The sequence below is a fragment of the Cebidichthys violaceus genome, unplaced genomic scaffold (assembly GCF_023349555.1).
Source record: "Cebidichthys violaceus isolate CVI_PGR_0920_01 unplaced genomic scaffold, fCebVio1.0.p SCAF_126, whole genome shotgun sequence".
Taxonomy (NCBI): domain Eukaryota; kingdom Metazoa; phylum Chordata; class Actinopteri; order Perciformes; family Stichaeidae; genus Cebidichthys; species Cebidichthys violaceus.
In genome coordinates, this window is record NW_027176292.1 from 267,490 (window position 1) to 280,002 (window position 12,513).

The 12,513-nt window shown below is 44.6% G+C and overlaps 2 protein-coding genes across 6 annotated transcripts in view; one reads left to right on the plus strand and one right to left on the minus strand.

The window, feature by feature from the left end:
• The first annotated feature begins 97 nt into the window (after positions 1–97).
• isca2 (iron-sulfur cluster assembly 2) lies at positions 98–1,579 on the plus strand. Its single transcript, XM_068706987.1, has 4 exons — positions 98–180; positions 404–581; positions 807–922; positions 1,036–1,579. The coding sequence occupies exons 1-4, from the start codon at positions 119–121 to the stop codon at positions 1,208–1,210; spliced, it is 531 nt and encodes a 176-aa protein (XP_068563088.1). The 5' UTR covers positions 98–118; the 3' UTR covers positions 1,211–1,579.
• Positions 1,580–1,776: 197 nt separating this feature from the next.
• The window catches only part of eml5 (EMAP like 5), a 31,547-nt gene continuing 20,810 nt past the window's right edge, over positions 1,777–12,513 (minus strand). For 2 of the 5 annotated variants that reach the window (XM_068706983.1, XM_068706982.1), the window contains 22 exons: positions 11,971–12,112; positions 11,723–11,875; positions 11,050–11,181; positions 10,846–10,934; positions 9,970–10,146; positions 9,631–9,832; positions 9,417–9,543; positions 7,470–7,548; positions 7,080–7,209; positions 6,858–6,956; positions 6,413–6,433; positions 5,853–6,026; positions 5,558–5,766; positions 5,219–5,376; positions 4,984–5,098; positions 4,719–4,907; positions 4,368–4,540; positions 3,939–4,101; positions 3,728–3,831; positions 3,449–3,602; positions 3,132–3,232; positions 1,777–3,038 (listed from right to left, as the gene is read on the minus strand). In XM_068706983.1, coding sequence (XP_068563084.1) covers positions 3,002–3,038; positions 3,132–3,232; positions 3,449–3,602; positions 3,728–3,831; positions 3,939–4,101; positions 4,368–4,540; positions 4,719–4,907; positions 4,984–5,098; positions 5,219–5,376; positions 5,558–5,766; positions 5,853–6,026; positions 6,413–6,433; positions 6,858–6,956; positions 7,080–7,209; positions 7,470–7,548; positions 9,417–9,543; positions 9,631–9,832; positions 9,970–10,146; positions 10,846–10,934; positions 11,050–11,181; positions 11,723–11,875; positions 11,971–12,112 — 2,928 coding nt within the window. In that variant the 3' untranslated portion in view covers positions 1,777–3,001. Of the gene's footprint in view, positions 3,039–3,131; positions 3,233–3,448; positions 3,603–3,727; positions 3,832–3,938; positions 4,102–4,367; positions 4,541–4,718; positions 4,908–4,983; positions 5,099–5,218; positions 5,377–5,557; positions 5,767–5,852; positions 6,027–6,412; positions 6,434–6,857; positions 6,957–7,079; positions 7,210–7,469; positions 7,549–8,072; positions 8,299–9,107; positions 9,123–9,416; positions 9,544–9,630; positions 9,833–9,969; positions 10,147–10,845; positions 10,935–11,049; positions 11,182–11,722; positions 11,876–11,970; positions 12,113–12,513 lie in introns of those variants that run through there. The other 3 variants (XM_068706986.1, XM_068706984.1, XM_068706985.1) reach the window with 3 other exon arrangements.

Consider the following 12,513-nt stretch of genomic DNA (forward strand, 5'->3'; position numbering starts at 1 on the left):
CCGTATTGTACAAATCTGGGCGTATCTATTTGATAGACAATCATTTCAGCCAATCGAGTTGCTATCTGCCCCTCGTCGTAGGCTGGGGGATGTAACCTACCAACATTTGTTATGGAAGATGTCATTCGTGAGAGCAGCTATGATAACTGCGTCAAAGTCAAAAGTATTGAACCTTGCTAGGTAACGCTTATTTGTCTTATATCGTAGACACCAGTAGGGTTCATACTCTGTAAACAGTCTCTCTATGGGTAGAAAAAGAGCTGTGTTTAATTCTTGTTATTGTTGTTGTTAGCAAGCTAGCCTGTAGCGCTACTGTTAAGTAACTAGCTAGCCCCAGAGCTAGCGAGGCTACTAGTGCTATACTGCTGTCTTAACATAACGTCTTTTTTCTTGTTTTTTGCAGGGCATCAACTCTTTTGTCCAACCACAATGTGAGCCAACAGTTACACCGGCTTCCCCAAAACCACCTGCCCCTTTACACGACGGGGCTCCATCGCTTCAGCAGTGCCTCAACCCAGCAGAAGGCATCGGGGTCAGAGCCATCTGACGACACAGTGCAGCTCACCGAGTCATGTGTGAAGGTGTGACATGTCCACGATTAAGCATCGCACTGTCATGTCTGAAAATCCAAATATTGAATTAATATGAGTGAAGTGTTATTTGTCAACATTGTTGATATCTGATGTGTGATTATGGACCATGCTAACATGCATTGCCATGTAGCCACCGTGTCAGTCAATGTGTTGAGTTGTTATTTTCTGCTTTGCATCTCATTCATCATGATCCTGCCCCCCCTTTTAACACAGAGACTAGGGGAAATCATGGAGAAGGGCGATTATCTGAGAATACATGTGGAGGGAGGAGGCTGCTCCGGGTTCCAGTACAAGTTTTCTGTTGACAATAACAGGAGTGAAGATGACAGGTAAACTGCCACCAACCTATCTTTGTAGTTGTTGTTTTACACCGGTCTCATCGTGTCCTTATTGTCTCCTATGATCTCTGATCCCTCCTGCGTCCACGCTGCCCTGCTATCAGAGTGTTTGAGCAGGGAGGAGTGGGCATCATTGTTGACCAGGACAGCCTGGAGTTTGTGAAAGGAGCCACGGTGGACTTCACCCAGGAGCTGATCCGCTCCACCTTCCTCGTGCTCAAGAATCCTCAAGCCGATCACGGCTGCTCCTGCGGCAGCTCCTTCTCTGTCAAACTATGACCCTGCGTCAATGTTACGTGATACCCCGATTTACCAGTTTGTGTTCAAAATACAATTAAATACCACAAGACACGTTTTAAACATAATGCTTCCTAACTACCGGTGAAGGTGTGAAACAATTGAACTGAATTGTGCTGTTTTGCAGATAGTGACAGTCGTTGCTCGTTGATAGCTGAGTTCACAGCATTCAGCTGTAATCGTCACGTATTCAATTCAAAACAAAAAGCTCAATTGACACGTTTGAGTCTGCAAGTGCTTAGATTTGCCCTGGGTGTAAAATATGTAAATAGGCTAAATCTATGATTGCAGAGAGCTAAGCTATATTGTATTTGTTTCATTGAAAATAAAATTGAGTGAATTTCAAATGTTTATATCTTCAGCCTGTTCAATTTGTATTATATGCAAATTGTGTGTTATGCAGTTGATTGCACTTTCGTTATTACATTAGAGTGATGAAAGGGAACCCAGGAGATGTCTCTGTTTATTGATAACTGATAAAAGGTTATTCGTACTGATTGAAAGCGTTATTAATTGGATTCATTACACCACTGTCAGTGAAAACATATCGCTCAAAGTCATGGTTGCCTTTTTTATTAAAGTGGAATTTAAGAAACATCTCACAAAAAATATACAAAAAGAATATATACAAATGATATGTACACTGGTATAATGTAAATCAAAATATGCAGCAACAATTTTTTTTTTTGTATAGTTAGTCTTAATACAAGGAGCAAAATATTTTTTGCACTTTTCATATTTTCTCTTGATAAAACATTCCATTTAAGCAATATATCCGATAACACAAAACATTAACCTACCGTTGAAAAAAGTCACACCGTTCGTATTCATGAAAATGCGACAGTAATACGTCATAGCAGCACACTGAAAAGTGAGAAAGAATTGCAGCCGTGTATTGAAACATCAATTTGCAGCTGTTCTTTTTTTTTTTTTCTTTTTTTTTCTTCTGAGGAATTTGGTTGAGACAGATTGTCTTCCAGTAAGCCATGCACACCCACTTACCACAAACACATCCTCAAACAAGTATGAGCACGTTGTTAACTTGTCATGAGGGGAACACTGCCGAGGGAGCTTTGAGGTCAACCGGTCAACAACACAACCACATAAACAAACCATAAATGAACCGTCAGGGTAACACAGTGACCAGGTCAGGTGTACAGTGCATAGTATGCTTTGGCATGCTGACATCCAGAACATAACAGTGGATGTTACATTCAGAAGGAAGGCCACAGGATTTGGAATCACCAGTAAAAAAAAAAATAGAACAAACAACTGACTACATGATCCAAAAAGTAAAACCAACTAATACAAAAAGAATCCAAACCCTTATAAATTAAACACTCAGATTAAGGCTAATTCAGTTTGCTACATGTTTTCAAAAAAATGGCATTGTCAGTGACACAATTTCATAGGCCTACCAAGTGGCAAAACGTCCATTTTTCGACATGTACACAGATACACTCATTCTTTAAAAAAAACAAATTATTATTATTTTGTATTATTAGAGAGATGTCTCTCTTTTTTTTTAAGGATGACGTGATGTCGTGAGAGCAGGGCTGTATGCCCTCCGCCTGTGTTCACAATCAGGACTGATGCTGTGATGAAAATGAGCCTTTCACATATGCATGCACCTAGTTTTGAGGCAGTAAGTCAGATCACCACTCATTTACAAGCTGCCACGTCTGTCCTCCTCCTCCTCCTCCTCCTCCTCCTCCTCCTCCATGCATCCTTTTAGGGAGACTTTCTGAGGCAGGGTTGGTCCAGGTGTGATCCTCAATGAGGGGCATGGACACACCTCCACACAAAGAGGCTAGAAAGGACATAAAAGGAAAGGATGCATCGCTTAATATTCGATTGTGATTTCATTTGTAAACTACGTTGTTATTTGGAGCCTCAGTCATACCTCCTGTCATCTCCACCGGCACTAACGACGAAGCGGTCTCCATTCGTGAAGCGTACATTAGTCAAGTGAGCAGAATGGCCCAGAAAGCGTTTGTGTTTGGCCTGAAAAACAGATCACAGACATGTCATCCAGGTGGCGTCTTTCAGACTACAGTAAACGTGAGACAATTCCGCACACAGTGGCTTCATGATTTCAGCGTATCTCTGAAAGGTGCAGAGACATGTTTTACTTTCATCATCAGACAGATGTCATGGGGTAAATATTGACATCGTAATAAATCCCAAACAGGAATAATACTATTATGCAATCATACTTACAAACTTCTCTGGACATGGAAAGTCAAAGAGCTTCACCATTCCAAAGTCATCGCCTGTGACGATGTTAAGGCCCGAGTGGGACACACAGGCACAAGTGACGTCTGCTTTGTCAGTGTTGCGGGACCAGATGCCTATGACCTCGTCCCCAAGGACACTGCATACAGAGAGAGAGAGAGAGAGAGAGAGAGAGAGAGAGAGAGAGAGAGAGAGAGAGCAGTTATATATTTGGCCATTACCTTTCCAACATGCATGTGTCGGCCTTAACACCGGGACTCTCACCTCGTCCAGGTGGCCCAGGTGATCCTGTCGATATGGGACTGCTCTGTGACCTGCTTCCCAGATGGCACCTCGTACACGAGCCGTTTATAAGCACCGGTGGATATCTGGTTTGAGACACAGCAGGTGAGGGATCATGCAGCCAGCCAGCTGGCGCGTGAGACAAACATGCCCTGCCACTGCAGAGTTTGACGAACCCTCTCGCGGTCTATACCTGGACGTAAGCGCCGTCAGCCGAAAAGTCCATCTGCATCACGAAGCTGGGGATGTCCCTGCAGCAGTTGATGCGGTTCAGCTGCGGTCCGAGTGTCAGGTCGTAGAAGTCGACGGCGCTCTCGGTAGAGCCTACGGCCAGGTAGCGAGAATTTGGACTGAACCTGTTAGAAAGACGTGCAGCGTTTCACAAGTGTGTCTGTTCTGTCGGATTTACTCTGAAGTGTGTGGAGTAGCTTTGACCCATTTCAGTCGCCAAAGAAAATGTGTTAGTGTGACATTTCCTGAGGAAGACCTATGGTGGTCGAAACATGTTGCCTCTTTAAAGGCTTTTTAATATTTCCGTCTTAGATTTCAGAGATTTTCTGGATCGCCTTCCCCTTGAACTCAACCGTACCTCGTGCAAAGTGCCGTACTCTTCTTTCATTACCTAATATCCTGAATAGGAGAGCGCCGGTCTCTTTTCTTGCCCCAGATTTTGAGCGAGGCCACCAGCAGGATGATGAACTCTCCGTTCTTCATGCCGATGGCCACCATGTCTCCTTCGGGACTGTAGCTGATGGTGCGCGCCGGGTGGCCCAGGTTCACCTTATTCAGCATCTTCTGTTTCCCCGCAAGGCCATGCAACATCATCACATTCTTGTTAGCAGTGTCATTTTGCGAACGAGGAACAAACCATCTTAATTTCCCCTTGATAAAAGCAACATCTCATATGATAGAAGCACCAAAGTATTGGGAAGAATTGAGATGGTTCTGAGGGGATTGAGGAAACATGGCTGACCTTCTCCGGGATGTCCCACAGACGAACGGTGCCGTCCTCTGCCGCAGACAGGAAGACGTCCCGGGAGGGATGGGTGCCCAAGCCCCAGATCGGTCCGTCCATGTGTCCGTTCACCAAGATGTTGCACGCTGCATTCTTCTCCCCTACTTCAATGATCTCTGCATTCCTGGTCCCCACCAGGATTTTACCCTGACACAAAATACACATGATGAAATTTGCAATTCGCTGGATCCTTTTATAGAGTGCGATGTTACGCGCGACCTACCTTTCCTCTGCACACGGAGCGAACACAGTCTATGACCTGTCCGGTTTCTAATCGAAACGCTCTGCAGCGTTTCAGCTCCTGGTCCCAGAGCTTCAGAGCACCTCCCTCTTTTGAGCTGTGGAGGAACACATACGTGCATTTCATCCATCCATCCATCCATCCATCCAACCCTGCTACACGGTGTGAGCTCACTGATACGTAATATGATGTATTCATGTAACAGAGCGGCACTCACGGTCTTTCCTTGCCTCCGGTGACGATGAGGCCGTCTCTCAGTGTGGTGTACATGGTGAACACGGGGCCCGTATGAGCTTTGGCCACAATTCTCACTAGAATGTGTTCCTTCCACACACACACATCCCCACTTATGGTACCTGTAAATGTCAAGTTATTCTGAAAAGAAAACAAATCTGCACTAATCTAGTGGCCTAAGAGAGCAGAGCGGGCAATGCAAGAACAATTCACAGCACATTGAAGTAGACAGTTTGGGATCAGATGAGCTTTAAATATTAGTAGAGTCAAATTTAGTACATTTAAACGATTTTATGTGAATATTTGGTTGGAAGACACTTACAGCTCCAAATGCTACAGACAGCATGGTCTGCATCCGGGCATCCTCTATGGAACTCAGCACACCTTTTTTGCTGAGCAAAGCTCGACCAGCTAACGTCCAGAAACGCACATGCTTGATCCCCACAGACACAAAAAGTGTGTCAGAGTCTGGACGGAATTCAGCCACAAAGATCCTCTGGGTGTGACCCACCCGGCTGGCAATTTTGGCACCTAAAAAACAAAACGGTGAGCAATGAAAGCATTATCTCTGATTTGTGGTCGGACGTTCCAATCCCCAGAATGAGGGATGGTTTTACCTTCCTGCCATTTCCAGATGGTGACGGTGTGTTCGGGGTCCAGGCCCACAGACAGCAGGAGTTTTCCTGTGGCACTAAAGCTGACGGAGCAAACCCCACCGGAGTGGAAGCAACGCAGCACCGACAGCGTCTGCTTGGTCATGGCGTCCCACACATGTATAGATGGAGACGTGGCTGAGGGGACAGAGAAGGAGAACTGTTGATCTAAAATGAACTTCTATTAATGCACTTCTTTATTGTTTCACGTGTAAATCCTTTACCAAAATAATGAATTCTTGTGTTTCTACAAATTCTATATTCTAATTTAACAAAACCCTAAAACTTAAAAGGTATACGCTAGAGTTTAGACATATGCTTTCGTAGCTTTTTATATACTCTACAGAATATTTCTTACTTTTTTAGACGATAATGTGAAAGAATCTACAACAAAGCAAAAATGCTTCCAAACGTTCCAACACAAATCAAGTGGCCACTAGATGGCGTTAACGTATATATAGAATATAATGAGTTGAAACTAGATTCTAATAGTTTTTAACACCAACTTTCCTAATTGTCCTTACCTGACATGTCACCAGTATCACCTGAAAAGAAGACACAAAATTCAGATTAATTGTTTTGTTTTGTGACTTTCTGAGCCATTGTGCTTTTCTACTATTGACAACAACTTATTTTTTTAATATGTAGGTAATTTAAAGAAAATCATTACAAATATAAAAGTGTAGAAAATGTCATGCCATTAAAAATCCATGTAATTCAGTATCTGCCAATTCCTGTTTATGTGTCTGTCCGTGAGTAACGCAGCACGCGTGACCATCTCACAACCATCCATCTAAGCATACATGTGGCTCTACAGCACAGATAAACTTGTAGGAGAGGGGGGTGGCTGTCTGCCATGTAGAATACCCCCCCCCCCTCCCCCCCACCCTGCACAAAGCACAACACGGGATACAGGGGAGAGAAATGAGGCGGCTGGTGACACAGGAGGTCAACTTCTCACAAACATACCTACTTGGCCAGTTGCCACCACGTTGGGAAATTTGGGATGTTGATTGATTGTCAGGCACAAAATGTCGTCACTGTGTTCTGCGTAGAAACTTTGGCAGGCTGTAAGCAAACACACACACACACACACACACACAGACACACGGATACAAAATGAAATGAATGTTTGCTTTACAGGTAGCGATTAGTAACACTGTCAGCGGCTCTTCCAGCCCGTCTACTCACAGGTCGTCAGGTTGAGTACGATGCCAACCGAGGCCGTGTGGTAGATGATGTCCGCCCCCTCGTTCAGGTAGTGCACGTTATTGCGGCAGTCATTGCCACGGTAACCAAACACCAGCTCCAACACCAGGTCCTGCGGGGGAAGTCAGAAAAAAGTCAGAAGGGTCAACGCCATGACAACGAAGATGTTCAGAGCCAGCCGCTGGCTGAAGGAGTGCGTCGCTGCTCAATTACAGCATCGTCTGTCTGGACAGAGCGCGAGCACCGCAGCGTCTTCAGGAGATCACGTTCAAAAACCAACATTTTGAATATTTTGCTGACAAAGACAAGACTCCTTCTGTTTACATTAGGCTCCCCCCATCTGCTTTGGTAAGGATGTGAGGTCTGTCTTACCTCAATGGGTCTCTTCTTTTTGCCGACGTTGTTGGTCTGCAGCTTCTCCGGCTGTGGCAGCGCTCTGCTGACAGGAGGCCTGAAACAGACGGCTGGGATAAGAGGGGGGGGGGGCGGCTTCTGCAGAGCTGCTGATGATCATGACAATGACGACGACAATAACAACACACTGCTACTCTGACTATTATGCAAAAACATTATATGAACATCTACTCACATGTGCACAAAAATAGGTGAAGTTTTATCTCAAAGGAAAAAGAGCTACAATTCTTGAGGTGGGATTATCTTTTTTAAAAAACAGGTGACATTTTTTTTTTTTTAATGTCAAGGCTTCTTGTATCACAAGTGGAACAGAGTTTGTTTTGCCAGTGAAGCAGTGAAAGGACTATTGTTTGAATGAGGGGACTGAGAATCATCCATTATGGGAAAAAAAGAAGAAAATATGACATAACTGGAGCTTTGTCTGTTATCAACCACACATCTTTAGGCTCTCAGTCAATGCAATGATTCAAATATATAATATACATATATACATATATATATATATATATATATATATATATATATATATATATATATATGTATATATACATATATGCTAGGATAAGGGTCTGCAAAATACAGTTTCACTCTTATACGCTCATACTTTTATTGTGCATATTTACATGAAAGAACTATTGATAATGCAAAGACTGTAAGGACAAACTATTACCGTGACCTTCTTCTACAGTCAAGGCAGGGAGTGGAAAGACACCAGTGGCTTCATATTTAATCTACAAACATCTGCATGAGGCTGAGTGTGTACTAATAAGCAGCTTACCTTGACCCTCTTCACGGCAGCGACAACAAAGAGAAAGTTTAGAATTAGAAATAAAGGGTTTCTTACAGTCGTTCAGTGCTGCCTGGCGGACACACATGACGAAACAAAACAGCCACCGAGGACGTAAAACACGGGAGTCAGCGAGACGTAGTGTAACCATGACAACTAAAGTCCATTTCCATGACAACTGCGAGGATGCTTGCATCGTTGTCAAAAAAAAAAAAAAAAAAAAAACTAATCTGGAAATCAATGAGCACACCAAAGTCTGAGACACACTTAAAGATGGATTGTAATGATGGGAAATATGATAATGCTTGTAAGCGCTGTTCAGGACCAGACGAACAAACAATATATTTCCTTAAAAACACTCTAAAATATTCTAAAGATGTGTACTTTTCTAATATTCCTTCTGGTTTGATGAAGTTAATATATGGCTTTTCCTCCGAGTCACTGACTATCAAAAACATTCAGATTTAAAAAGTGTTCTGCTGACAACTAAAAATGATTAAAGTCAATTCAATTCAAGCTCTAACTTAATTGTTAGCCCAATTTGTCGCGCCTGTCAGAACAGCAGCTCATTAACAAGTGAACTAACACCCAAAAGAGCATCAAACACTGAAAAGTGAATCACTAAAACTGCTGAATTTGTACAGAGGCGACTTTTTACATCAAGCTTCAAGAAGTGAAAGATCATTCTTGACACTGTCTTGAGTCTTGACACGATTTAGTGAGATAAGGTGTTTCTCTGTATTTATACATGCTGCGCCCTCTGCTTCATCTTTTGTCCAAAATCAACATACATGAACACTAGAGCTTACCTGACCACCCCTTGTCTTCAAGTAGAATTAAAGAACGAAGCAGGATAATGACAGATGGACAGCCATTAAAGGAAAGAAGAAGAGCAGAAAAGGCTGAGTTATTTCAAAAGGGCAGGGACAGGGCAGGAATTTCACGCAGGAAAAGAAAAGATATGTTGACTGAAGAAGGCAGGTTTGGCTTCGTCTTGATGCAGAAGCCTTTATTCTGCACACTATGACCTTTCCTGTTCCTAAAAGGTATTGTCTGACTGCGCAGGAGCATCCCTCTGACCACCTGCAAAGCTTCGCCGCAGCTTCAATGACAGATACCTTTCGTCCACCGAGGGCTCTTTGAGCTGCAAGTGGGGTTTCACGCCCGTCATGGGTCGCATGTTGGTGGATAAGGCCTTGATGGTGTAGTTGATCTCGTTCTCCCTCGTCACATCGCTGTCGTAACCTGGCGACGGACAGGAGTGACGCAGATTTCAGCGCCGGAGACATTCGATGAATTAAAAACCCTCAAAAAAGGAAGCTCGTCCCTCACCTCCATCATCCTCACTCTCGATGTCCGACTCCTCGCTGTCGCACTGTTTGAATTCCCGGTGGCCCTCGAGCTCGTGGGCCCAGATCATGAGACACGTGTCGCCCCCGCCGACTGTCACCAAGAGGCTGTCGTCGTGGGTCCATCGCACATTGGTAACATGTGTGCTGTGGGCCACGTAGCGTTTGAACTTTGCATACTTCCCCTGGGGAAGAGGGACAACATTTATGTAACACTCACTGACATTAACGCGGAAATCTACATCAAATTTGCATAAACCTACGCCGTAGGTCACGAGGCGCTCAACCCAGTTAATGCGAGGAATCGTGCACTGTGTCTTACCTTGACAGGGTATCTGAAGAGCTTGACGTATCCCAAGTCATCTCCCGTTGCTAGGACCTTCCTGTCGTTACTAAGGCAGGCGGCTGTCACCTCGGTGACCTCGTTGATCAAAGGCCAGATGCCCTCAACGGACGTGCCCAGGACACACGTCCACGTGCTCCAGTCAATCTTCTCCACCTGAGCCAAGTGAGTCGGCAGCGGAAGATTAATCTATACAGCTCTTTGTAAAAGCGCCTGACAATATAATCCTTAACTGTCAACAGGCAAGATAGCAAGAAACACAAAGGCAACAAAATAAAACAACAAATCAGAAATGTACTCTGGAGCGTCACCACAAAGAGCCTGAAATAAATTGCTCTGTCTTTGTCTTTATTAGAAGATGGGCCGCTGCATTTTAAACCACCTACAGATGAGCTTCAACAAAATGTCAAAGTATTCCTTCAAAAGGTAGGAGGGAGGGAAGGAAGCAAGGAAGGAAGGAAGAGCCAACCGCTGTCTCAGCCAGTCGATAATCATCCTGTGATCGAGTGTGCAAGAGAAGAGCGAAATGCGTGGGAGGGAAAGAGGAAAGCGAATGCATCATGAGGAGGTGAGACAAACGAGCAAAGGTATAGGAGAGGACATCGGTCCAGCGAGAGACTCGATTCTAGCAGCATCTATCATCCGTGACCCTTATTTTCTTAACGCTCCCCTCCGCTGTGTGCCTCGCAAGGTGTCTGAATGTCACGCCGTATTATGGGGAGCCTGAACACTACCGCAATGATGCTGGTGAAAAGTGGGGCCGTGCAAATGCTTCTTCCTCGAGCCTCCTCTGATCCTGAAGGGAACATTTGGGCAGAACCAGAGGTCGCTCCTGTGCCTTCTCTCCCTGCTTACCTCTGTAGCCGGGATGGTCTGCCTCTTTCCACGAGGAGCCTCAAAGAAAAACTGCTCCTTAGCACCGGTGTTGACTTGGAGTAATTTCCCTGTGAATGAAAGTGGGCCGTGATTTTTTTTTTAACAGAGACATTTTGAACCCATGATTCGATCGCTAGCAGTCGTTAACAAGCGTTTACTGAGTGTTTAAGGACGCGTGTTCACCTCTCTTGTCCCAGTCCAGATGGGTAATGTAGTTGAGGCATCCTTTGCACACCCCAACCCGTTTGCTGCTCATTACGTTGTAAATATCCACAAAAGTGTCCCCTGATGCGACTGCAAGGTACTTCCCAGCACCTGAGCAAACACAAGAGGGATGAGTTTCAGACAGTCGGTCTCTTTGGCCCGACTTTAAGATTTCTACAACTATAGCATTTAGCTCATGTGCCTAAGTCTGAATATAAATAATACAATAAATAATTACACTGCTTTATAAAGCGACTTTTAAGCAGTAGAGGCTCTCAGGGACTCGTGGGTGTTGGGTTGACAAACAGGAGATCTTGCATCGCGGACGAAGGTTAAGTGTCAAGGGAAAGAGTTTAGTTTCTCGGTCTCACTTTGTCTGCCCAAAACGCTTTCTCATTCCTCTTTTGCTGCCTCTCTATCTGGCCTTTTTTTTTTTTTTTTTACAGAAAGCCATTAATGTGGGTCAGGCCCGCAGCAATCTCTCCCCTCACTTACGGCGGAAGGGAAATATGTATACCTGCTGAACTTCTGCATCCCACACACACTAAGACGCTTTGAAGGGCACACAGACTTCAGAGGCATCTTTACTTCTCAGACAGGATGTAACGGGAGTTTTGTCAAGGTGAAGAAAATGCGGAGGTGAGCGTCAGACCTGGAGAGAATCTGATATCGGAGATGATGTCCTTGCGGTGGTGGAAGGACACCAGGTCCTCCAGGGTGTCTGCGTTCACAATGAGGAAGCTGCCGTCGTTCAGGCCCACCGCCAAAGCTTTGCCGTCAGGGGAGAAGCAGCAGCAGCGGCCGCCTGTGGAGGACAACGCGCTTGTTGAAGCCTCTAGAGCCAGCGCACACGCTGTCAGAAAACAGACTCGTCTGTTAGTGTTTTGAGCGGTGACTCACCTTTTCTGAGCTTGCGCACAGCCAGCATGCAGTGGCTGGGTGAAAGGTCCCATATGCGCAGGGTTTTATCATCGCTGACGGTGGCGCAGAGAGGGAGATGGGGATGAGTGGCCAGGCCCCAAACTTCACCTTCCATGTGACCCTGCAAACACATACAACAGGAGAAATATTGAATGTGTCGATAGTCAACTTATTCTTGGGTAATGAAAGAAAAAGACAAAGAATGTACTTAACATTAATATTGTATTTTGTTTCTTTTTTTGCTTATCCCTGTGTACTGATTTCCCTCCTTAACTTTACTTACATGACTGCTATATCAGTTAAAAAAAAATAGATTCCAATGTCAGTGTTGTAGCCAATATGTGTGTTTTTGCATGTTAGTTGTCCCACAAGGGGACAGCCAACACGTTGGCAATGTGTCACGCCTCACAATCAAGTGATAAGTAGACACAGGTGCGTAGTCTCAGTGTGTTTGGACCGCTGGAGATGTAATTGTTCTCAACGCAAAGACTAACACAATTAAACGGCACAAAACAATAAGTA